The sequence below is a fragment of the Pyrgilauda ruficollis genome, unplaced genomic scaffold (assembly GCF_017590135.1).
Source record: "Pyrgilauda ruficollis isolate IOZ18807 unplaced genomic scaffold, ASM1759013v1 scaffold123, whole genome shotgun sequence".
NCBI lineage: Eukaryota > Metazoa > Chordata > Aves > Passeriformes > Passeridae > Pyrgilauda > Pyrgilauda ruficollis.
The window spans coordinates 1,119,400-1,144,071 of NW_024510655.1; the positions used below are offsets into that span (position 1 = coordinate 1,119,400).

Sequence of the window (24,672 nt, forward strand, 5' to 3'; positions counted from 1 at the left end):
TTAGCTAACCCTGCTCCACCAAAATGAGTATCCTGTTTCCCACATGGCTGTCTTTCCTTTCGAATTCAAATTGCATCAGGAGGGGCCAAGACATGGCCGTGGTCCTCTCGGTAGCCCTGCCTCCATCCTGGCAGCAGGTGCTTTGGAGAGGGTGCTGCTGCATCCTGGAGCCCTGGGCCCATGGGTGGGGGCTGGTCACAGCCAGAGAAGGCCAGTCGTGCCCTTGAGGCCCTGGCACTTTGCTTCCTCCTTGAGATTCATGGCTAGACAGTTTGAGCATCACCAGTCCTCTGAGAAACTCAGATGGGCTACGGGGAAATCGAGTTCCCCCTCTCACACCCCCAGTAACTCCTGTCACTTGTGAAATTCTCCTGCAGCCAGTTAGAAGATCAAGGGTGCCACTCCAACAGGAGAACAGGAAGGAGACCTACAGGGAGCTCTGCCTGCTCCAGGGTGGGATTTGGCAGCCCTCAGTCACAGTCTGTCGGAGCATTGTGGGCCCCCGTGGGAGCCAGGAGCAGCTTGTGGTGGACCTGTTGTGCTCCTGCCATCTTATGGTGGTGCCAGGTGAGAAAAAGCCCTCAGCATTTGCAGGCTCTGAGCTGGGACCTCACAACAGGGGCTTTCATGGGTGCCAGCTGTGACCTTCATGTGGTTTCAGTGGACCTTTAATGCATCTTGCAGGGGTTTGTGCTGGGAGAGACCATCCTGTGCAGTCACATTCTCACTCATTTGTTGTGTTTATACTGGTACCCAACTTGATTTCTTCCCTGCTGCCCTGCAGGGCCTCGCTGTGTGCCCAGGCAAGGTGATGGACAGCAGAGGGGAGATGGAGGTGGTGAGGAGCACCAAGAGCAGTGCTGCTGGGGAGGTCAGTGTCCACGTGGTCACCACTGAGAGCACGGTGCAGAGCACCCACCTGCCCACCACTGCCTTCATTATACCAGGTATGTGGAGCAGCCTCCTCCAACTGCTGCCTCCCCAGCCTGGATAGCCCACACTCCTTGTGGAGCTGTGCTCCTCCCAAACCTTGGGAGGCAAAGCCAAGCTGCTGTTGCCATCTTGGATGTTTTCTGTGGCTATCACACATCACTTGGACTGTTTGTGGTCAATCAAATCTTCCTGAGCTTTAAACTGATGCCCTGATGTGAGGGGCCCTGAGCCAGGGCAGCACAGTGTGCTGGTGCCTGCTCTGCAGGGCTGTGGGCTCCTGGGCTGTTGCATTAACAGGGAATCCTAGAATAGCTCAAGCTGGAGAGGATCCATAAGGATCACTGAGTCCAAAACCCTGCTTCTGGCAGGAGCACCTAAAATGAAACCATAAGGACCAAGTGTTGTCCAGACACTCCCTGAACGTGGTGCTTCCCTGGGGAGCCTCTTGCAGGCACTGAGCAGCCCCTGGGTGAGGAACCTTTTCCTCATGTCCCACCTGAACCTCCCCTGAGGCAGCTTTGTTCCATCTCCTCGGGTCCACTGCTGGTCCCAGAAGAGGGAGATCAGCACCTGCCCCCTGAGAGGAAGGTGCAGATAGCAGTGGGGTCACCCCTCAGCTTCTCTCCTCCCAGCTGAACGGGCCAGGTGGCCTCAGCTGCTCCTCCAAGTCCTGCCCTTGAACCTCTCACCATCCTGGTCCCCTCCTCCAGACACAACTCCAGCTCTCAGCTGTCCTTTGTGTGCTGAGGGGCCCAAACTGTGCCCAGGACTGGAGGTGAGGCTGCGCCAGTGCAGAGCAGAGCAGGACGGTCATCCCCTGATGTCCCCTGGGGCAGGGCTGGCCCCTGGGGCTGCCAGGGCACTGCTGGCTCCTGTTCCACTTGCCCTCAGCCCAAAGCCCCTGAGCCCCTTCCCCACGGTAGCTCCCCAGTCTTGTTCCCCAAGGCATACAATTTTTCAGGATTATCCCATCCTAGGTGCAGAATCCAGGTCTTACTCTTGTTTCATGCATGTGGTGATTGGATTGCCCAGCTCTCTGGTTTATCCAGATCTCTTTGTAAGGCCTCTCTACCCTCAATGGTGTCCACTGCTCCTCCTAATTTAGTGTCATTGATAAAATTACTTAATGGACATTCAATCCCTGCATCCAGATTATTTATCAAAAATTTAGGAGCACTGGCCCTAAACCCTGGGGAACCCCACTGGTGATGGCCACGAGCCTGTTGTGCACCCAGTTCCTGTAAGGCTTTGAGCCCAACTGCAGGAGAGCCATTTGCTCACCCGATGGACAGGACAGGATGAGCTCTGTGCTGGACTCTTTGTCCAGAAGGGTACTGTGAGAGGCAGTACCCTCAAGGCTTTGCTAAAATCCTAAAAAATCACATCTATTGGCTTTGCTTGGACAGCTTAGTGGGCTGACCTTTCCATAAAGGGAAATTCAGTTGGTTAACCAGGACTTCCCCTTGTGAACCTGTGTTGGCTGTGACCAAGGACTGTGTTGTATCTCCAGTGTTTTTTAGTAACTCCCAGAATAACCTTCTCCATAATTTTACCAAGCACTGTAGTGAGACTGACAGGCCTGTAATTATCAGGGTCGTCCTTCTTACCCTTCTTGAAAATTGGGACAATTTTGAGTGCATCTGACCAGTGTCATTTAGGAGGTTTGAGCAAAGCATGGTTGTGTGTTAGGTGAGATCAGGGTGTTCTCTAGAAGCAGATCTCCCAATTTTTCCTGGTGTCTCAGTTGCACAATGTGTTCCTTTGAAATGTAACTAAACTGGAAATTGCAGTCCAGGAGCAAACTCCTGTCACATCAGGGCACTGTAGGCACAGAAACAGTCTGACATCAGGCTGAAGTAGAAACCCTTGAATGTGGATAGTGTTGGTGCCACCCCCAGCATGAGCCATTACTGACTGCAGATTTTTTTGCATCACTCTGCTTCCTTTGTGCTTTGGCCCACAGCAGAGCCCTCACCTGGGAGATCATGTCCTCTGGGATCCTGGGCTGCCTTTGAGCCTTGTTTGCATCAGTGAAGTGTTCTGTGTATGCCTCTGCTTGTTTGTCTCCTTTCTTCCTTTCTCAAGCAAATGCCACTGCCATCAACCTTCCCACGAGCACCTTAGAAATCCAGAGGTTCCCCCGGGAGCCCCAGAGGAGCACGGGGGCTGAGAGGCCAGACAGGGGAGCAGGGAATGAGCCCATCACAGCTGCTGTCATTCCCCAGATCAGTGGGGTGCAGACCTGCAGCACAGTCCGTGTGCTGGAGTGGAAAGATGGGGTGGCAACTTTGCCTGGGAGTAACCTGCGGGTAAGTGTAGCCCTGGGCCACTGGGTTTGAGCCCTCTGCCGGTCCCCACTTGAGCTGCTTGTGCTTGTAAATCCCTCAGCCTGTGCCAGGCAGGGAGCACCAGGATGTGCCGTGACCCCCTGCACCCTAGCTGGAGAATCCCTCAGCTGCTCCAGCTCTTCTCCTGCCCCATCCCTGTGGCCCTGCCATCCTGGGAGCTTAGCACAGAGCTCACAGAGGTTCCTGTGGGGCTGCAGCAGCTCTGCCCTGAACAAGGAGGCACAGGGGTGCCACATGCTATGCAGGACATCTTCCCTTCCAAACTGTGCTGTGGACTTGGCTCTGCCCCAGTTCCTGCCCTCACCTTGGGAGCAGCAGCCTTGTGCTCATCTGGCAGGGGTACCCTCAGTGCATGACAGCTTGCAGAAAATTCACCCATTTCTCAGCTGCTGCTCAGCCTCAGGGCACCTCATCCTCCAGCCCCCCACCTGCCAGCTCCAGCTGAGTGCCCAACACAGGCTGCAGGCAGGGCACCTTCACAGGGCCTGGGCTACTGGCTCACCTCTGTGCTCAGAAGAGTTGTCCTCTTGTCAGACACACTGATGACCATCCCTGTCCCTCATTTTCAGAACAACCACCAGTTGCATGTCTGTCCTGCTGAGCTCTTTTTCCTTGCTTTTTGTTCAATGCCAGTTCCGGATAAATGAGTACGGCACGCTGAAGGTGGTGAGTGCTGATAAGATGCCTCCTGTGGAAGCTGTGAAGGAGGGTCACACAGAGAAAGATGGGGACTCCGAGGTGGCACCCCCCAGCAGAGATAATCCTACTGTGGCTCAGGGTAAAGGCACCATGGTGGCACTTGTGGCGTGGGTACCAGCATCCAGCAGAAGCTGTCTGGTGTCTGTGTGGGCGAGGCAAATGTCTCCCGTGTCCGCTGTCCTTCCGTGTGCCTCACTGCTGCTCCTCTTGTCGCAGACGTGCTGGAGCAGCCCACGGCAGAAGGGCTGTGCCACTGCGACACCTGCGGCCGCAGACACGTGTGGGACGGCGCCCGCGAGGGCAGGGGCTTCTGCAGCGAGCACTGCCACCAGCAGTTCAAAGAGAGGTAAAGGAAGGGGGGTCTGTGCGCTGTCCATCCCTCTGCCCTCCCTCCCTGCCCTGCTCCACACGCTCCAGCCAGGGATGGGAGCGCCTCTGCCTCTGGCAGGTGCTGGGGGTCCCGCATGTTCCGCTTGTTCCTGGAAGCAGGCTGGGGAAGGAAAACTTCCCAAGGGAACAGCACGAAGCGTGGGAGCCAGAATTTCTCCTGCCCAATTTGTGGCCTCATAAACACATATCTGCTGGAGTAGGAGGGTGCTGCAGTGGGGGCTTCCAGGCTGAGCAGCAATGGAAGGCCACAGGTCACAGGAGCATTTCCAGCCCTACTCCTGACCAGTGTGGGACTCTCAGGACTTGTTTTCCAGCATGTCTGGTGCAGCTTAGAGCCCTGCTACTAAACTAGATCCCTTTTGATTAATCCCTGGGTTCAGTTTCTAACACCCAAGTGTGTGAGGGTGACTCTGTCCTGTACCTGGCTCTAACTCTTGGCAACTTGTATGCATACATCCCCCCACAGGAGGGGTGGGGGCATGTGTGAGTAAGAAATGGGGGGGGACAGTGATTGTCCAGCAGCCCCTCCCCTGCTGACACCCCAGGCAGTGTCACCGTGCTGCACTGGCTGCAGTGCTTGGCCCTCCCTCCCTCTGTGCAGGTCTGTCATTGTGGAAAACTCTGCCAGCAGCACCAATGCCACCGAAATCCTCAAGCCTGTGAAGAAACGAAAGAGGAAGGACTATCAGAGTCCCTCAGAGGAAGAATATGAATCTGAGCAAATGGTAGGACAAAGACAGGGAGGGGTGGGTGCAGCCAGTGTCCAGGGGGCTGGAGGCCAGCCCTGTGTGCTCAGATCTCGTCATGCTGCTTAGGGCTCTGTCAGCTGCAGGTCAAAAGGGAAACAGGTTGGCCAAAATGCCAGAAAGACTTGAATGTGTGGAGATGAGGGCTCCTAGCACTGGGCTGGTTGTTTGGCATGTGGAGCACTGAGGCCTGGGCAGTGCCAGAGTGTCCAGGCTCGGCTGTAGGTACTGACCACTCTCAGCTGCCCTCTTGAGTCCGGGCCAGCAAAGTAAGGGTTGAAGTAGGGGAGTGTCTGTCTGTGTGCTGGGTGTCCTGGGGAAGGGAGAGACTTTGACACGGTAAGGAAGCTCTGCTTGCCAGCCCTGACAGTAGCACGTTGAGTCGAGGTGTGATTGCTGCCAGTCAGCACTGAAGTCCCTGCAAGCTCGTATCACCAGGTTCTCTGGCAGTCCATCTCTGGGCCAGGCATTGGTCAGACTGTGGATCTTGTCAGGGTTACTATGGTCCTGGGCAGCAGTGTGAGGATACAACACACAGACAAAAACCTCTGGGTTCTGTTCTGTCTGCTCTCATGTCTAGGAGGAAAAGCAGGAAGAGAGGAAAAGCTCAGTGGAAGACTCTGCCATGAGCAATCTGGAGGCTGAGGCGTGGAATGGGAGCCAGCACGGTACGGAGAGCGGGGTGGGCTGTGGGGTGAGCACTGCTCTTGTGGCTGGGGGGTCCCCGTGCAGGGTTGTACCCTTTTGGTGCTGCTGCAGGGTCAAACACCCACTGCAGTGTGCTGGCACGTGGTCCTGAAGGCTTGTGAGCTCCTCTGCTTTCTTGACCCTGCTCTCTCTGTCTCTTTCTGTTTCTCTCCTTTCCTCTCTCTCTCTCCATGGGAAGGGGGCACTCCTACGGACACAGCACTGGCCCGTGTTGGACAGAGCTTCCTGTCCCTCCCCTCGGGAGCTCGCTTTGTTACTGGCTCACGGACACTGTGTTTGCTCCCAGGGACACTGTCCTGAGCACTAACAGGACTGCACCACGTGTGGCTTTGCCCTCCTTTGGGATGGGCTCATGGGGAACTTCCCTCATGGCATCAGGAGCTCACAAGTTTGGGAGCTGCTCTTGTAGGTGCAGTGCCACTGAGGCCATGTGAATTGGGGTTGTCTCATCCCGTGGGGATCTCTTCCGGGACTGTATCAGAGATCTCAAAAGCAGAGCTGTCACCATGGAAGGAAAGGAGACAAGCTGAGGGACGCAGTGTTTGCTTGGTTGGTTTTTCCCTGCAGTGTCAAGGAAAACTTTGGGAAACACTGAAAATAAACATTTCTGGGAAACCTTTTGTCTTTGAGTACTGAAAGTCATACTCAAAATAACTTTAAAATTAAACCGTTCCAACTTCATACTCCTCTCCATAATCAAGTGCAGGGACAGTGGCAGGGGCCAGGTGTCATTAACCCCTGATGTTACAGTTAAAAAGGAATCTCAAATCTCATACCTGCTTCTCAGTCTGAGCCCTGAGCCTGTAACCTTCCCTGCTGCATACAAGTAAGCAGTGACGAGCTTTGTTACTTCAGCATTTTATTTTCTCTTATTTTAGAAGTACTTCAGCAAACAAAATACACACCTGGATGCCTCAGTGCAGCAGTCAGTGTATGCTCTGACTCTTGGTGTATTTGTCATTCCCCAGAAGTGCAGAGCTTGTACTCACAGATTCCCCAGCCATGCCTGGCACTTTTTCTGTGTTCTGAGGAATAGTAAAAGTGTTTTTCACTCTGAAATGTCAGCAAAGCAAGGTCAGTCACCTTACTCACAGAAGTTCACCTTTAATTTCTTCCCTAAGTTTCTGGTTTTTTTCCATCTCCTCTTCCCCTTAGCCCAAAGGAGGAAGGAGTTGGTCTGTTTTTCCCCTGCATTTCTAGCCTGCCCTACCTGAGGCTGTCTGCCATGGCTAATGTGTATCTGGGAATTCCTCAGCACTGGAATAGGCACAGCACCCCTGGAGTCCCTTCAGCTGCTGCAAATTAGGGAGACAACGAAGCTGGAGAGCAAGAGGCTTGGGCTGTGTCTCACAGGTCTTGGGCAAGGCCTTTGTAGCCTTCTCAAAGGCATGAAGGGTCACCTCCCTGCCTATGAAGAGACAGTGCTGTCTTTGTCATGTGGGTAAACACAGCTGTAGGGCATCAGAGTGGCCTTTCCACATCAGAGTGGCTGTCCCACAGGGGCTCTGGTGGCTGTCTCAGAGCAGAGGATGGCAGAGCTGGGATGTGAACCTGCTGCTGGTTTGACTGTCTAGGAGCCCCTTGCAGCTGGGAATGATTCCCAGACCTGTGCATGGATCCTGGCTTCCACAAATCCATCCTGTGTGGACATGGCAGGTGTTCTGGCTGGAAAAGGGTCTCGTCAGGTCTGGTGTCCTGATGGCTTGTCCCTCACGCTCCCTGGAATCCCAGACTCGTTGGAAGGGACCTTAAAGCCCATCTGGTTCCACCCCCTGTCATGGGCAGGAACACCTTCCACTAGCCCAGGTGCCTTACTAGGACATGGTTCAGGACATTTGGGTCATGGGGGCTTCTGGCTCTGCCCCTAGTCGTGCAGCCAGCCAGGTTTGCTGGAGAAGGGGCTCTGGCAGGATGGTGCTGAGCTGTGTAGGGATGCAGGACCCTGTGTGAGAGTGGGGCGGGGCTGGAGAGGCCCCTCAGCAGCGTTTGTGTGCGTTTGTGCTGCGCTCAGGTGCCAGTGAGGAGAAGAAAGAAGGCTGGTCTTGGGCGTCCTACTTGGAGGAGCAGAAAGCTGTCGCTGCCCCTTTAGATCTCTTCCAGGATGTGAGTTGGGATTTTCCTGTCTTTTTCCCTCTTTCATCTTCTCTTTTCTTTCCCTTTTTTTTCCCACCCCTTCTCCTTCTCCTCTCTTCCTTGCTTCCCTGTTTTGCGGGACTCTGAGCAATAGCCAAGCTCCCGTTGTCAGCTGGAAGTAACAGGGCAGCCTCCAGTTTTGATTTGCCCAGGGTCCCACTCCCCAGTAGGTGCTGGCCCCATCCCAAACACCCCACCTTTGCCTAGGACACTGCTGTGACTCTGGCAGGGTGGTGGAGCCTTTCCAGCCCTTCCTGGAAGCCAGATGGGCTCTCCTGAGGCTGTGCTGCAAACAAGTCAGGCCTATGTCCTGCTCCCACAGCTGCAGCTTTTACCCCAGGGACACCTTATCCTGCCAATAGCAAGAGATGTAAATCCATAAGGAGGTATAACACTGTTTTTTCTAAGGGAAAAAAATAAAATTTGGATGACAACATAACGTGTGGCCCACAGCCTCTTGGTCCCAGCAGCTGCCATTGCCTGGTGGTTGTTCCCCTGGTGGGTTCTAGACCCAACTCCCTGTGTTGGTTTTACATTGTAGTTTAATTTTTGTTTCCAGTACCAAGTAGCTTCCCAGCACAAGAATGGCTTTAAAGTGGGGATGAAGCTGGAGGGGATCGACCCGCAGCACCCGTCCATGTACTTCATCCTTACAGTGGCTGAGGTAAGGAGCCTCCAGTGCCTGTGTTCCTTGGTTCCTCCTGGCCCCTGCTCAGCCACAAGCTCTGGGGCAGGGGAGGTGCTGCCAGCTGGCCCCTGGAGGAGACAGGGCCTGTCACTGCAGGAGACGAGCTGCTGCTCCAGCACCTCAGGCAAACAAGCAGGGAGTTCCCTGTCAGCTTGGAGGGACAGGACACAGCACTGTGGAGCTGTGTTGGTCTCTGTCACCCTGACACAGCGGGGGAGGGAGGGATTGTAGTGATGGCAACAGCTTATGTCCCTAAGACAGGTCTGAGCCATTGAGATGGAGGGTGTGGAGGCATCCGACTGTTCTTGTGTCCGTGCAGATCCACTTTCCATTCAGCCATGTGGCAGCTGAGCCAGCCTTGCCTTGCAGAGCTCCCCAGGCAGCCAGTGTGGCATTTAGCCAAAATCCCTGCATCGGCAGCTTCCTAGGCTGCAGAAAAAGGAGTCTGTGAACTTGCTGGATCCAGCAAGGTGCTCCACCGTGACATTTAATGCACCAGTCTGAACATCCCTTCTTTGGGCTGGCTTGTGGAGCCTTTGCACTGACCGTATTCCATGCTGGTCACACTTTGGGACTGGTTTGTGCCTCCCAGTTTGGGCACTGGCCTGTGATTAACTTTTGGCTTCCCAAGTGACCCATGCTGAGCTGGTGTGTGGGAGGGGGTGTGATGCTCAGCCAGGGACAGCAGCTGGTCTCCACGGCCCTTTCCTTCTCCACCCTCCCTGCTGGCAGGTGTGTGGCTACCGGATGCGTCTCCACTTTGATGGCTACTCTGAGTGCCACGACTTCTGGCTGAATGCTGACTCCCCTGACATCCACCCTGCTGGCTGGTTTGAGGAGACAGGGCACAAACTCCAGCCCCCCAAAGGTAAGGAGTTAATTCAGCTGTGGTGGTGGGTCCTGCTGAAGGAGGGGGATGAAGAGTGGGCCAAATGTCAAGCTTGAGGTGGGGACAGGGTGGCTCCCCTGGGGCCATCTCCTCCATGGGGCCATGGAGGGATGCTGCTGTACTGGTGGAGTTCCAAAGGACAACATTTCAGGCAGCCATCGCTGCTTGCTCACATTTTGCAGCAAAGCTCTGTTGCTCTGGACCTCCCAGTGCCACCAGCTGTGCCCGAGGGCGGGCAGGAGGAGCTGTGCTCTAGATTTCCACTGCACTGCTCATGTTTCCTAACACCCCTTCAAAACCACCCATCAGCCCTCAGCCATGGGCTTTGGGCATCCCAGGGCTGCTGCAGATCCTGTCTGCCCACAGCAGGATGCGCTGGCAGGGTGACAGTGGGTCAGGGATGGCCAGGCTCACCCTCACATCCTCCTGGCTGTGAACTCACTACTCTCATTTCTCTTCCTGAGGGGTTGTAGGTTATAAGGAAGAAGAATTCAGCTGGACAAACTACCTGAAGTTAACAAAGGCTCAGGCAGCTCCTAAGCACCTCTTCATGGTCCGAAACACTGTGAGTAGCAGCATCTCCTTCCTGCCAGAGCCCACAGGTTCAGGTGTGATCCTTCCTCTCCAGCTGTGCAAAATGCTTTCACCAGCACTGGGCTTTGCTTTGTCCATCCCATATCCCTCAAGCCCACAGTGCTCAAGAGCCAGGAGTTTATGGCACACTTTGTTGCTCAGGATCTGTAGCTTGTGCACTCATTTGATATGCCCAGACTTGGTGCTGGTCTGATTCTATTTCATCCAGGTTGATCTCATGGGCAATTAAATGTGAAGTATTGCTGAGGAGAAGTAACTACTATTCTCAACAATTATTTGGCTAAAATATATCACTTCATGTTTCATAAGTATAATTCCTTTGTCTCTGTATCTTTGTTGTTTCTGTGTCTGCCTATTCTTTCCACATGGAAGCTTGGGTAAAGAAAGTGGGAATATAGGAGAATGAAAATGCTGATTGTTCCTTTGTCAGCTGCAAAGGAAACTCACCCTACTGGCAAATCAGCCTCTCCAAGTTATTTATTGTGTCTAAACCCTGCTGCTCATTGCTGCAACAACCCCACCAGTGTGTGTGATGCAATGTTTTGCACAGAATCTGTATCCAAGAAATAAAGGCAAGGAAGGGAGAAGTACCCCATCCCAGCTCCTCCTGCCATGCCTCAGGCATTGGTCACTGCTGACTGTGCCCACAAACAAGTGTTTTGGGACAAAGCAGAAGTAGTATCAGTTGGAGGGTTTTTTCGTGAAATTTACTGGTTATAGAAGATCCTGAGGGTCTGAAGATCACTTTTCCTCTTTCTTTGTTGGCCCAGCTGAGTTACTTACCCACTTCCTCTTTCCTTGCACGGCAGCGCACTGCCCATCCGGGAGCCTGAGTGATCCCAGGTCTGTCTGCAGGGCTGACAGGGTCTGGTTTCAGGAGGGTTTGGGCAGGTGCCTCCTTGCAGCAGGCATAGGCAGTGGTGAGGAAGGTGCTGGGGCTGCAGCTCTGAAAAAGCCCTGCTCCTCTCTCCTGCCAGCACGAGGCTTCTCCAGGCTTCAAGGTGGGCATGAAGCTCGAAGCCGTGGACCGCATGAACCCTTCCCTGATCTGTGTTGCCACAGTGACTGACGTGGTGGACAATCGCTTTCTGGTGCACTTTGACAACTGGGATGATACTTATGACTACTGGTAAGTGCACAGAGGCTCTTGGGAGGCCAGTGCTGGGGAGACACCCACAGAGGGTCTTGTGTAAGAGCTTGGGTATGTTTTCTAGGTGTGATCCCAGCAGTCCATACATCCACCCAGTTGGATGGTGTCATGAGCATGGCAAACCCCTCACACCTCCTCAAGGTGAGTCAGTGATCAGTCAGGTGCAGCCTGGGAGTGCATCCTCTTGGGAACAGGCTTCCCAGGGTGGCATGGGGGTCCTGGGGACACAAACTTCCTGCCAGGTCTCCTGTACACATGTTCAGGTGCAGCATGGTGCTTGTGTTAGGCCAAGTCTCCACTCAGAGATACGAGGAGATCCCAACTGTCTGTGCACACCCAGCTGTTTCTGCTTCCTTGTACTGTGGGTTTCATGGTCCATGAGAAAATAGCAGCACTTCTCAGGTTCCCGTGTGCCCAGCAGACTTGGTTGGCCCTCAAAGGCAGTGGGGCATTCTGGGGTACTTTCTGACTTCCTGCAGGCATGTCTCACCTTCTGCATCTTCCCCCTTCCAGATTATCCTGATCCTGACAACTTCACCTGGGAAAAGTACTTGAAAGAAACTGGAGCATCTGCTGTCCCAGCTTGGGCCTTTAAAGTGGTGAGTGTCTCATCACCTGCTCTACCCCACCTGGGCAGGAATTTTGGTTTTCTTCATTGTCAGGTCTTTGCTTTTGTGACAAGTCCAGTGATGCTCTGTATTCTCCTGCCACATGCCTAGGCTTTGGATCTACACTCAGGGTTCAGAAGTCAGGGCTGTCCTGGGCAAATAGTTCAAAATTGGGAAAAATGAGGAGTATGACTGTGCCCTCAGTTAAACAGGAGCTGAGTGATGGAAAATAATTTAGGTTTGCTTGATTAGTTTTTGTCTCAAACTGCACAACCAGCAGCCATGTCCAGCCAAGTGTAGTTGCAATATAGATCCCCAAAATGTGTCTCTTAGAGACCTTCTTCCCTGGGGCACATCTTGTTAGACAGCTCAAATGCAGGGAGACTGTTTCTGCTTTTTCCTGTTGCCACTGTGAGCCGGGATGGCTCTTCCCTGGCCAGGCGAGGGTTGGGAACTGGGCTCAAGGAGGACACAGTGCAGGGAAAGCTGCTGAGGGGGCAGGAGCAGGAGCCTGAAGCTCCCTGCTCCCCCTGACTGGGCTCTTCCAGCGCCCGCCCCACGGCTTCCTGGTCAACATGAAGCTGGAGGCAGTGGACAGGAGGACTCCTTCCTTCATCCGAGTGGCCAGTGTGGAGGACGTGGAAGATCACAGGATAAAGGTGGGTGCTGGAGCATCAGTGCTGAACCTGTGTCCAGGCACTGTGCTGGCTCACTCCTGCCCTTCCCAGCTCACTGGCAGCGTGCAAATGTGGGCAGGTCCCAGTGCCTGGCTCCAGGAGTGGAGAGCCTTGTGCTGCACTTCAGCTCTACCCTGCTGTTTGCTCTCCACTAGGAGGGCTCCAGAGCTCCTCAGAGAGGTGTGCTGGCATTTGAAGGGTGACCCCTCTGCTTGCTTCCCCAGGTCCATTTTGATGGCTGGAGCCACGTGTATGATTTCTGGATTGATGCAGATCATCCGGACATCCATCCCATGGGCTGGTGCTCAAAAACAGGACACCCATTGCAGCCTCCTCTCAGTAAGTGCTGCACCTGTGTCAGCTCCTCCCTCCAGGGCATAAGCATGCCAGACACCTCTGTCATGCCACCTGCCCATGCACAGAAACAGGAGGGCAGGTTCTGGCTGACAATGGGCAGAGAGGAGAGGCCACTCCATGGATTTGTCAGTTGGGAAAGCCCTCCCTGTTTGGTGCAGGCAGGGAGCCCAGAGCCCTGGCTCTGCCTGGGCTTGCAGCTGTGACAGCCTTTCTCCTGTTCCTCTCCCCTGGCTGCAGGGCCAAAGGAACCAGCCTCCTCTGCCCATGGGGGCTGCCCAAGCCTGGGCTGCAAGAGCATCCCTCACTCCAAGAGCTCCAAGTACAGCTTTCACCACAGGTGAGCTCCCTGGCACAGCCTGGAGGGGCACAGCTTCTTCCCTGCTGGGCCGGGCCAGCTCTTCCTCTGCTCCTCCTCATCTGCCACCCCCACCACACCCAGACTTTCCCTGCACTCACCCACACCTGGCTCTGCCCCCTGCTCCCCTGGGCCAGGCCCCGGGGCAGCAGCAGGACCCCAGCTGGAGAAACCCCTGTGAGCCCTCCTGTGCCTGTCCTGCAGCCCCAGAGCCCCTGAAGGTGTCCTGTGTGCCCACCTACCACGGGCACCTGTGGGCTATGGAGAGGACGGTGCAGATGCTGTTCACTGACACCAGCTGTGAGAACGCTGCTCCCCCCACCCCTCCTGGATGCCTTTCCCTGTCAAGCTTTGAGATGGGAAGTCCTAAGAAGGAGCAGTGCATGGTTCCAGCTCAGGCAGTCACTTGAGGGGCCTTTTCCAAGGGAAGCCAAGCTGGGTCTAGTGCCAACCCCAGCACTAGGCTGGTGTCAGGAAGAGCCAGTATGGTGTAGTATCCATGAAGGTGGGGAGGGCAGGTGTGCCTCCTGGGGGTTTCTCTGCTGGCCACACTCCTGGCACACACTTACTGCTTGCTGTGAGGCTGTTGGGGGCAAGGGAAGATGGAGACTCTGGGAGCCCTGATGAGCTGCTCGATCAGCACACAGGCTCCTTGCCCAGGGTTGCAGGGATGGCAAAGGGCCAAGGTTTTTACCTGGAGGGACTGGCTGTGCCCTGCTCCTGCCCCCAGCAGCCTGGCCACGGGAATTGGCTCAGCACATCTTTCCTCTGCCCTCCATGGCCAGGGCAACGGCTGCCTGTGCTCAGGGGCAGAAGGGTGGCCCTGCTGGCTCGTCCCCCAGTGCTGCTTCAAGCTGGGCCCAACGCTTGTGTCCCCTCTGTTCTCTAGGAAGTGCCCCACACCGGGCTGCGATGGCTCAGGCCATGTGACGGGCAGGTTCACAGCCCATTACTGCCTCTCAGGGTGCCCGCTGGCAGAGAAGAACCAGGGCAGGCTGAAGGCCGACTTGTCTGACACCGAGGCCTCGACACGCAAGAGGAGCCCCATGGGTTTCCCGCAGCGAAAAAAATCTCGGCACCATGGGAGGTAGGGGCACAGCCAGCGAGCCCCGTGTGGGGAGGGCCCCTGTGCCACCACTGCCCACCCTGGAGGGGTCACCAGGCCACAGAGGCTCCTTGGCCTCGGTCCTGCCAGCTCTGCCAGGCACCTCTCTCGCTTTTTTTTCCCACGGTTTCTGGCTTTGGCTGTCAACCCTTTGGGTGAGGGCCCAAGGGGTCCCTGCTCCCACTGCCAAGGTGTTGCTCTGGGCTCTGGGGAGGAGGGCCCTGGGGCCAGTCCCAGCCCAGCCGGACATCAGTCTTCCTGTCTCTTTAGAGGGAGACCTCCTAAGTACCGGAAGATCCAGCAGGAAGACTTCCAGAGTAAGTGCCATCCTCTGCCATGGTGTCATTGCAGGGCAAGGCTGGAGGAGCTGGGGTGGGTGGGGGTGCTGGGGACAGGTCTCCCTTGGCTCACACAGGTCCGCCCCAGTGAGGGGCTTGTGGACAGTTGCCAGAGCTGACCATGGGTAAGAGACGTGCCCACCTTGTGCCAAGCCTCACAAAGCTCCCTCAGTTTGGCTCTGGGGTTATGCCTGGGAGTCTTTGAGTGCTTTAGAGCATGGAATTAGGATCCTCTCTATGGCACTCTTAGTTTCTGTGGTGCTTTGTCCTGTTCAGACAGGGATAGTGGGAAGTTGTGCCCCAAAATTTCAGTGTGGTTGTGAACTGCCAAATTATTGCTGCCACACAGAAACTGATGCTGGATAGTTGGCTTGGCATTTAGTTCTGATGCAGACTAGCAGATGCCTGATGTGTATTCCATCCAGAATCCCTTTCACCATGGGCTGTCCTGCCACCTACCTCACTGCTGGGGGTGAGTGGAAAATTAATGATTAAAGGTCACGAGAACAAGTCAAAGCCAAGCTTGTCTCAACTTCTTTTCCCAGGATTCCTAATCCCATCTAAGTGAACAGTTGGGTACTGTGACACCCTGTTGACTCAAGGGACAGTCACTAGCTCTTGATACCTGCAAGGGACGTTCTCATCTTTTACCTCATGTCACGTTGTACTTTATCCCCAGCTATTTCTTCAGACAATGTGCACCAGTCGCTCTTCATGTCCGCCCTGTCGGCCCACCCCGACCGCTCCCTGTCCCTGTGCTGGGAGCAGCACTGCAAGCTGCTGCCAGGGGTGGCTGGCATCACAGCAGCCACGGTGGCCAAGTGGACCATTGATGAGGTGAGGTGCTTTGGACAGCTCTGTTCTGGCCCCCGATGTGCCAGTGTGGCTGGGAGCGCCCTGCCTGGCTGTGCAGCACTGTGGCACTTGCACCAGGCACTTCAGTGGCCACGTCCCTGGGCTAGCGAGGAGGCATCTGCTGGAGACATTGTTAACTTTGTTCACTTTCTTGGGAAGCCATGGTGACCCCTGTTGAGGCCTGAGTAGGTGGAGGAGCTCTGGCATCAGCCCCAGCAGCCCCTGCCTGCTCTCAGGCACTGGCACGGCTGCCCAGGGCAGTAGTGGAGTCACCATCCCTGGAAGTGTTCAAAAGCTGTGTGGATGTGGCATGTGGGGACATGGCTTAGTGGTGGCCTTGGCAGTGCTGGTCAGTGGTTGGCTTCAATGATCTCAGAGGGCTCAGACAATCCTAACGATCCCCTGATGTCCCTGTGACCCCGCTGGGTGCCCCTCTCAGGCCAGTGCCTGTGCCTGGGGCCCGGGGTAGGCTGTGGCATGGGAGGGCAAAGCAACTGCACCCTCTGCCCCAAGAGCCCTGTGGCCCCTTGCAGGGCTCCAAATGTGAGGATGTGGGCTCAGGGGGTCTCCAGCCAGAAACATTGCTCTGTCTTGACATTTCTCTCATTTATTCCAAGGTTTTTAGCTTTGTGCATACTCTGACGGGTTGTGAGGACCAAGCCAAGCTCTTCAAGGATGAGGTGAGAAGGGCTGGTGGACGAGAGCAGGTGGTCAAGGACAGCTGTTTGCCACCAGGGCTGGGAGGAATTGGCCAGTGGCCTTCCTGCAGTGGCTTGCTGCTGGATGCTGAGGGCACATCCAGCACCTGGCAGTGGTCCTGCCCTGCAGCCCCACTGCATGGGGGGAGTGCAGCCATCTGGCTGTGTCCCTGTGGGGCAGGAGGGAGTGCTGAGACCCAGGGAGCTGTGCTGTCCTGTTCTCCCAGCATGGGGGGCATCCTTTGAGGGAATGCGGATGGGGGACAGGAGGAGGATGGTGCTGCAGCCTGAAGAGCACCATTGCCTCCTGTGGGGAGCTGCTCCTCCTCACCCTTTCATCCTTCCCCCTCTGCCCCTCTCACCAGCCCTGCTGCCTGTCAGGGTCAGCGTTTTTGGACCCTCTGTGGGCAGATGTGGTGGGGGTGGCTCTGACACCCAGGGCTGATCCTGGGCACCCTGGCTACAGCCACTGTCACAGCCTGTCCAGGAAGGGCCTCTGTGCTTTAAGGGTGCTCAGGCAGGCACAGCTGAACCAGGGCAGCGGCCATGAGTGCTGGTTCTTGGAGCAGGGAAAGGATGGCTGCTTGCCCAGAGCAGGTTGTGGTGGCTCTGTGTTGTGCTGGTGAGGCTCCAGCACAGAATCCCAACCTGGCTGCAGTGTGGGCTCCTGGGATGGCCCCTGGAAGGTTTTCTCCCCCTCTGCCCTGTTCCTGGGCACATGAACTGCCAGCTGGGGTTTCCCTAGGGAGTGCTATGGGTAGGCCCAGCCCTGGTCTCTGGGGTCACCTGTGGCTTCTGCCCAGGTCGTGCTGGTGCTGGCTGTCCCCAGGAGTGCCAGCCCAGATTTGAGTGCCTTTGTCCCTGCTCTCCTTCCCAGATGATCGATGGCGAGGCGTTCCTCTTGCTGACGCAGGCTGACATCGTCAAGATTATGAGTGTCAAGCTGGGCCCGGCACTCAAGATCTACAATGCCATCCTCATGTTCAAGAACGCTGATGACACCTTAAAGTGACTTCTCTTGGCCCAGCCGGGACCCTCCCTCATCACTGGTGCTGCCAAACTGTCTGGTCAGGACAGAGATTCCCCCAGCCGACCACAGCTTGTCACGTCCTGCTCGTGTCCTCCAGGGTTCCACACGTCCCCTCTCCCACCAGTCCATCTCCCATCCTGTTCCTTGCACGCTGCCCTTGTGCAGCGCTGGGCCCAGGCCTTGGGGGCGGTTCCAGGGAAGGAGGGTGGAGGTGGCACTGGCCCATCTTGGTGCCACAGCTGCCCCCACTGTGTCCTGCTGTGCCTGGGTCCCTGTGACTCAGTGCCCCGGGTCAGGGGCGCTGAGGGTTGGGGGAGCACTGTGGAGGGTGTCACAGCGGGGGGCTGGCACCTACTGGAGTCACCCAGGCAGGGGAAGGGACTGCCTGCCTGCGTCCATGCTCACACCCATTAAAGGCTGCTCTCACCTTTGCTCAGCAGCTGGGAGAGATCTGGGGTTTTTCCCTCTGTGTGATCCTCTGGGGGTACTTGTGCTAACATCATTTCCAAGGGATATTCTTGAGGAGCTTCTGCTCATTTTGCCTTTATCTCTGAATTCTTTCTCCCTTTTTAAGGCCAGTTGATGACTGCTTTGCCCCTGCACTGCACTGCAAACCAGTGGCCACCTCTTGCCCCTTCAGGGAGCAGCTGTCCTGGCAGCTGCTCTGCCCATGACCAGCATCTGTGCTTTCTTCCTCTTTCCTGGAATTCAGCAGCCCCAGGGCCCTGCCAGGCCAGGGCTGGCTGGGTGCAGAAAAGGCTCCATTTCTTCTTGCACTTCAGACTGTTTTGTCCAGCACTTGCCTGGGAGAAAGGATCCTTGGATAGCTTGATCCCCTTCCACCTATTAAAGAGTCCTTTACAAAGGAAGTTGTGCCCTCTTTGGTCCTTGTATTAGGAGCAAGGCCCTCTCTAGGGTGGGGACAGCTGCCAAGGACAAGAAGCATCCATTGCTCCAACAGGCAGATCCACAGTCGCTTCGGAAGGGGTTCCTGAGTTGGCTGAGTCAATTCTGCCAAGCTGCCTTCTCCCCACTCTTTGCTCTCACAAGGCACCTGGGTTTTGCTGTCTGAAGAGCAGGATCTTCTGCTGTCCCTGGATCCCTTACCTGCAGAGCTCAAAGAAATCCAGCACTTAGCTGGTTTGTTTCTGTCCTTTTCAGAACACAGCACCTTTCCAACAGGGCCACAGGCAGTTTGGGAATGCTCATGTAACACTGCCCCTTGTGATGGAGGAGGGACCAAAGGGCTGCAGAGCCAGAAAAGCCAATATTCCTGGGGGTCCTGGCAGAGCCCAGCAGCTTCCGATAGGCCCCTGTGCCTCCTGGCAGTCCCCACACTGCTCTCCATGGTCCATCACCCTGGCACACCTGCTGTGGGAGCTGTTGGAGCAGGGGCTGGCCATGCAGTGCTGGAGGATGGCCACCTGCCCAGATGGCCATCTGCCCAGGGACCCAGTTCCAGGTCTGCTTCATTTCCCATTCCCAACAATGACATTCCAGTAATAAAACAACTTCCCCCCTTTCCCAGTGCCCAAAGACAGGGATGCAGAGGTGTGAGCAAGTGCAGCAGCAACGTGTCGTGGAGCTGCGCTGCCTTGGGAGCTACTGTCACATCTGGGTCAACCTGTTTGAGGCTTCCCATGGAAATGTAGCATTTTGACTCTGTTATTCAATATTTGGGGTCACGTTTGACCTGCCCTTGAAATGTCTGCTGCTTGCTCTTCCCACAGGACTTGCAACTTGTCCATGCCTTTGTTTTGTCATTGCTTGGGTTTGATCTAGGCAGCTTTCCTTCTCCTTTCTTTTTTTATGTCCTTGTATCTTTTCAAGCACTGCAATGTGGCCAGCTGTGGAGAGAGGGAGTGGGAAGGAACAGCTGTGTCCCTGGGTCCCAGAGTCACTCTCCGAGCCCCCCTTCATCTGCAGGAAGTGGTGTGCAGGTTGGTCTCTTCAGCTGATGGACAGTCTCTTTCTGGGCAACTGTGTGCTGGGGCAGAAGAGGAGGAGGCCTGGGACCTTCAGCCCAGGCTGTGAATGGTGCTGAGACTTTTCCAGGTGTGGTCTGGAATGAAAAGGCTCTCTCACACTGGACACAGCCCTTGAGCTTGCAAGGACCCATCTTAGGAAAGCATCCTGTTCTCATCTGCTGTATTGCCACATGTGAAGTCATTCCTCCTGCTGGGGAAGGGACTGAGCACCATTCCAGGGTGCTAGGAGAGGAGCTGCTGCCCAGGCATCAGATCTGAAACTACTGTGAAGGAGGGAGAGCCTTGTGTCTCACAGGGCTGCCTAGGAGAGCAGAGGTGGTGAGGAGCTCAGAAGATCCTGCTGAAGGGAAGAGGAGCCATGAGCCAAACCCTGGCGGCCCTCCAGGGCTGGGTACAACCAGCACCACTGGCTCTTGCTGTGCTGCTGGGTGCAGCCAAGCCGTGCTCTGCCTGGGCACCAGCCCCCCAGGCAGAGGTGCATCCCCACACTGTGCCAGCCACGGCACCACCTGCACTGGGCTCTCCTCACCTCCCTCTTAAAAACAGACATGACCTGGACTGGACTGCCAGGGTGCTGCTCCTTGTCTGGGGGGTCTGGCTGCAGAACTGGAGCCCAGGTCCCCACTGGGTGAGCTCTTTGCTGGGAGCACCAGTCCCACTGCAAGGGTGGGGGGAGCTGGCAGGCTGTGTCACAGCTGCTGGATTGAGCATCACCTCCTCAGCCTCTCAGGCTGATGTACCTGTTGGGGTACAAAGCTGCTGGATTTATCTGGGTGAGGGAGTTACAGGGTTTGTAGGTGGTCAAGGGCTATTTACTGTTAAAACTTATAACCTTCTGTGTCCTTTAAAACCAAACCCAAAGCATCGTGTACGTGTGGATGGGTGGTTGTGGGAGTACCATGATGCCATTCCCCTGCTGTTGATGTGTTGCTGTTTTAGGGTGGGGGTCTCTGGGGCTGTGGAGGCAGCAGACACCCATCCCAGGGTTTCATGTGATGTGTCCTCTGTGAGCAGTTGTCCCTGATCCCAGCAGGGAGGCCCTGGTCCCAGCAAGAAGGAAGGTTTGCTGCACCCCTAGCCTTGGTAGGTCCTCCAACCCCACAGAGCACTGAGTGGAAGTCCCCCCTCAGGGACTGTTAAGGACAGCTGTGACCAAGGCAGAAGCACCAAATTTTCTGTCCTTCCCCTGCTGCCTGACCAGATTCCTCACAGGGGCATTTACTGCCGTGTCACTAAGAAGGCAGAGAGGACAGTGGGCTGGGTCTGGCTCACAGGTTCTCTGGGGCCTTTCTGAGGGTTGTGGCTGCAGCCAGCTTTTCTAAGTCAATGAAGAATTCTTCAAGTTGAATGTTTTTCTGAGTGGAGGTCCCCAAGTCTCTGTTTCTGCCATTCCTGCCCCTGAAGCTGGTGTTGAGAGGGCTTAGCTGGAGCCATGGGAGAAGTCCCACTACGTGCTCCAGCCTCAGCTATGGGGTGTCTCCTGGGGTGGCTGGTCTGTGGCTGACTCTGGGTGCGTGAGAGCAGTTGGAGCCTCTTGGGAAACTGTTTCCTCCTCCCAGTGGAAATAGGCAGCACTGGGACAGTGTGAGCCAAGGTCTCCGTTTCCATGAGAGCAGCCAGCCTGGAGCTCTCTCACACAAAGAGAGCCTGCCCCACCAGAGCGCAGCTGCCTGCCCTTGCCTTCCTCTGCTGCTCTCCATGGCGATCACAAGCACTGTCCGAAGAGAAAAGCACCCTCCAATGGTCTGGGAGGGCTGGGGGCTTATGGCAGCTGCTGCCCACAGGGACACACCTGGGCCCGTGGGTGCGATGAGGTTGTTGGAAGAGGGAGCCAGGACAGGAGTGACTTTGCCGCTCAGGTTCCTCACTCCTCATCCTCCAGGAGAGCTCCTCGATGCAGAGAGGGAAAGACAGGGCTGCAGCTTGGCTCCCTTCTTCCAGCCTAGCCCTTCCTTCTGGGGCTTGAGGCTCACTTGTACTTGGAGGGAGAATGGGGACCATATTGTGGAGGGAGTGTGATTATGATAACAAAAGCTTTTTTGCACTTTCATTCATTTTGCACTCTTTCTTAATTTCTTTTTTTTGTGTGTGTGTTTTTGATAATCGGCGCCTCTTTCATTTTTTCATAATGAAAATCCTTCTGTTGTAGCCAGTGCAGCTATTCTGGAACTGTGTGTCCTGAATGTACAGAGATTTAAAGGCTCTATATATATAAATTTATATTGCTACAAAGGTAAATTTATATATATAGATGATGGTGTGATGTGTTTTGTCAGTGTTTTAAAATAATAAACGAATGTGAGCAACAGAGGCCTGTGAAGCAGGAGTGGTCACTGTGCTGTGGGAGTGGTCAGCGTGCTGGTCACTGCATGGGTGCGGTCGCTACATGGCCAGCATGGTCACTGTGCAGCAGGTGAGGTCAGTGGAGTGGTCAGTGTGCAGCAGGAGTGGGCACAACATGGCTGGAGCAGGTGCTGCGTGGCAGGAGTGGTCAGTGGAGTGGTCACTGTGCAGTAAGAGCAGTCAGTGCAGCGGTCAGTGCAGTGGTCAGTGCAGTGTGGCAGTCAGTGCAATGGTCAGTGCAGTGCAGCGGTCAATGCAGTGGTCAGTGCGGCAGTCAGTGCAGTGCAGTTGTCAGTGCAGTGCAGCGGTCAGTGCAGCGGTCAGTGCAGTGGTCAGTGCAGCGGTCAGTGCAGCGGTCAGTGCAGTGCGGCGGTCAGCACAGCGGTCAATGCAGCGGTCAGTGCAGCGGTCAGTGCAGCGGTCAGTGCAGTGCAGCGGTCAGTGCAGCGGTCAGTGCAGCGGTCACCGCGCCGCCCGGGGGTGCACAGCCCGCCCTCTGCGTGTTCCTGGGTGTTGCACCGCCCGCCCGCCCCGCGGGATCCCCGAGGCAGCCGGGACCGGGACCGGAACCGCGACTAGGACAGGAACCAGGACAGGGATGGCGGCAGGGACGGTTTATTCATCCCAGCGCGGGTCGCTGCAGGGCAATAAGCGGCGGAGCGGGCGGCTCCCGCAGCCCCCGCAGCAGCGGCTCCGCGCCGCCTCAGCCGCGATGAGCCCCAGCAGGAGCAGCAGCCCGGCCGCCAGCGCCAGGCGCACGGTGTTGCACAGCGTGTAATCTGCAGGGACGGAAGGGACCGTCACTGGGGAGGAACCCGCCGGGAGATCCCAGTCCTCCCATAGGGGCAACAGGGGATCCAAGGGGACGCTCAGGGCAAGGGGGTACCTCGGCGAAAGAAACACAAAGGGAAGTTCATAGGGAGCAAAGGGATCTCCGAGGAGGCCCCCAGCTGCACCTCCCACATCCCTGTCCCCTGGTACACCCCCTACTCACAGCCTCTCACCTGTGACCCCACCAAATGGCACCAAAGATGGAAAGGAGGGAAGAAACATGGAGCTGGCCCTCAGATGCCACTGCCAGTGAGATGGTGACACTGAGCTGTGACAAGACATATGACTGTCCCTGGGGCTGGGAGATGCAGGGAGAGGTGTCCTCTGCATCCCGTATACCCTCTTATCCCCACCTGTCAGCCCAGCAACCCTGGTCTCTAGGTCATCTATAGGTTCTCTGAGGAGCTGGCCAGGCTCAAACACAGGTGAAGGAAGCTGGAACCCCTTGCTTGGTCACCTCATACAGCTGCTTTCCTGCCCTAAATATTTTTTTCTAGCTCCCCCAGGGTGTGACAGATTGCTGGGAGGAAGAGTGGAGCAGGATGTGGCTGGGGGATGTCTCACCTCTCACCACAAAGTCCAGGGTGTTGCTGACAGCAGACCATTCTCTCGAAGCGTTGAAGGTGTAGCACTGGCAGCTGTAGCGGCCGCTGTCACCTTTCTGCACCAGGGAGAGGTTGTAGTCACCCCGTTCCCTGGGGAGCAGCTGGGCTCGGATCTGGCCCTCCAGGTACAGGAAACAGCCGGTGATGGGGTGTGTGGGGGTGCAGCGGAACATCACGTCAGCTCCCACAGTCACCTCGTGCCCAGGAAGGACAGAGAGGTCGGGTCTGGGCAGACGGAGTTCTGTGGGCACAGGAGAGGGCATGAGAAGGTGCAGAGGGCTTTGATGTGGTGCCAGCAGCACCAGGATCTCTGTGAAGCCACCAGCTGGCTCAGGCAGAGCCCACCTCTCCAAGCCAGGGAAGAAGAGAAAAACCCTGTCCATCGTGGAAATGGCCACGGGCATCCTGGTGTGCCCTGGGGTGTGTGACCGCACAGGAGGGAAAACAGCACATTCCTCACCTTCCACAAGGACTTCCAGTTCAGTACTTCGAGCCAGCACAGTGTCTCCCTCCAGGTAATGGCAGTTGTAGCTACCTCTGTCCTTGTAGGTGGCATTAGAGATGGAGAACTCAGCCCTGCTGCCACTCTGCTGCAGGGTGTGGAGCTGGCGGCTGCCCTTGTACAGCACAAAGGTCCCATAGGTGCACTGGCAAATGCAGCAGATGGTGGTGGAGCCTCCAGGTGGGATCACCCCAGGTGGCTTCAGGAAGATGGAGATTGTGGGGGCACCTGCACAGGGAGAGAGATGCTGCCAGCCAGACCAGGAGCCCCCAGCAGCTGCCCTGCCATGAGCCTGGGGCTGCCACCAGGCCCCATCTCCACACAAGGGTGAATTTTGTTCCATGGGGGTGTGGAGGGAGATGGGTGGGCCCAGAAATGTGTCCAAACTCCCCATCTACCTCCTCAAGATACTCACTCGGTGTAGCCTCACCCTGTGACACCAGCCAAGCGCCTGCAAGAGAAGCAGCTGTGTAACATCACGGTGGAGTGTCTGGACACCTCCTGTCGCCCTCTGGGAATCCCCACAGCCTCTGGCACTCACCCAAGGCCAGCACACGGGTCACAGGCAGCATCACGTCCCTCCTGGCTCCCTCTGTATTCGGCTCAAGCAGGGCTTCTTCAGAGGAAAGCGTTGGCCAGAGGCACCGAGCAGCTGCGTGGCTTCTTGTGGCCCCTGATACAAACTCGTTGTCACAAGCTGCCTTCTGTCCCACGGCTTGGGTTTCTGCAGCACGACTGCAGGGCTGGGATGGTTGAACTGGAACCACAATGCCCAGTCACATGCCCAGGGCTGGGCCCCTGTGACAACTTAGGTCTTAGGATCTGACAGACCTTGGGGGCAAGGCTATCCGGACTTTTTGTTTCTCTTTCTTAGATCAGGTCACTTGATGGTGAAATAGCTTCTTCTCGGCCTTATGAAATAGGGAGTTGTTTTGCAACCACAAACCCACAAGTTTGGTGTCTCAGCAGAATTAAATAGGAGGGAAGGAACTTGACTTCCTTTTTGGCCTTTTCCTGGGCTACAGAGTCTGTCTTTGCAGGAGGGGCAGCAACATCTCCTACCTGCAGGTCTGGGTGCAGCCCACAGGATTGATCCCACTCC

The 24,672-nt window shown here is 56.0% G+C and overlaps 2 protein-coding genes across 3 annotated transcripts; one reads left to right on the forward strand and one right to left on the reverse strand.

Annotated features, from left to right (window-relative positions):
• The first annotated feature begins 383 nt into the window (after nucleotides 1–383).
• L3MBTL1 (L3MBTL histone methyl-lysine binding protein 1) lies at nucleotides 384–21,597 on the forward strand. Its single transcript, XM_041490519.1, has 22 exons — nucleotides 384–567; nucleotides 785–947; nucleotides 3,019–3,242; nucleotides 3,915–4,059; nucleotides 4,197–4,326; nucleotides 4,972–5,095; nucleotides 5,697–5,802; nucleotides 7,836–7,927; nucleotides 8,517–8,621; nucleotides 9,378–9,513; nucleotides 9,999–10,099; nucleotides 11,106–11,257; nucleotides 11,343–11,419; nucleotides 11,792–11,877; nucleotides 12,435–12,545; nucleotides 12,788–12,902; nucleotides 13,158–13,257; nucleotides 14,165–14,362; nucleotides 14,651–14,697; nucleotides 15,398–15,555; nucleotides 16,191–16,253; nucleotides 17,149–21,597. Exons 2-22 carry the CDS (start codon nucleotides 812–814, stop codon nucleotides 17,281–17,283), a joined length of 2,541 nt encoding a protein of 846 aa, XP_041346453.1. The 5' UTR covers nucleotides 384–567; nucleotides 785–811; the 3' UTR covers nucleotides 17,284–21,597.
• A 585-nt stretch (nucleotides 21,598–22,182) lies between these two features.
• Nucleotides 22,183–24,407, reverse strand: LOC121365890 (leukocyte immunoglobulin-like receptor subfamily A member 1). Of its 2 annotated transcripts, none has more exons than XM_041490446.1 (5): nucleotides 24,112–24,407; nucleotides 23,986–24,021; nucleotides 23,529–23,798; nucleotides 23,028–23,309; nucleotides 22,183–22,411 (listed from the first exon to the last, which is right to left on the reverse strand). In XM_041490446.1, exons 1-5 carry the CDS (start codon nucleotides 24,140–24,142, stop codon nucleotides 22,248–22,250), a joined length of 783 nt encoding a protein of 260 aa, XP_041346380.1. In that variant the 5' UTR covers nucleotides 24,143–24,407; the 3' UTR covers nucleotides 22,183–22,247. The 2 variants fall into 2 exon arrangements, with proteins under 2 accessions (XP_041346380.1, XP_041346381.1); XM_041490447.1 differs by having other exon boundaries at nucleotides 22,289–22,518.
• Between the last annotated feature and the right edge of the window lie 265 nt (nucleotides 24,408–24,672).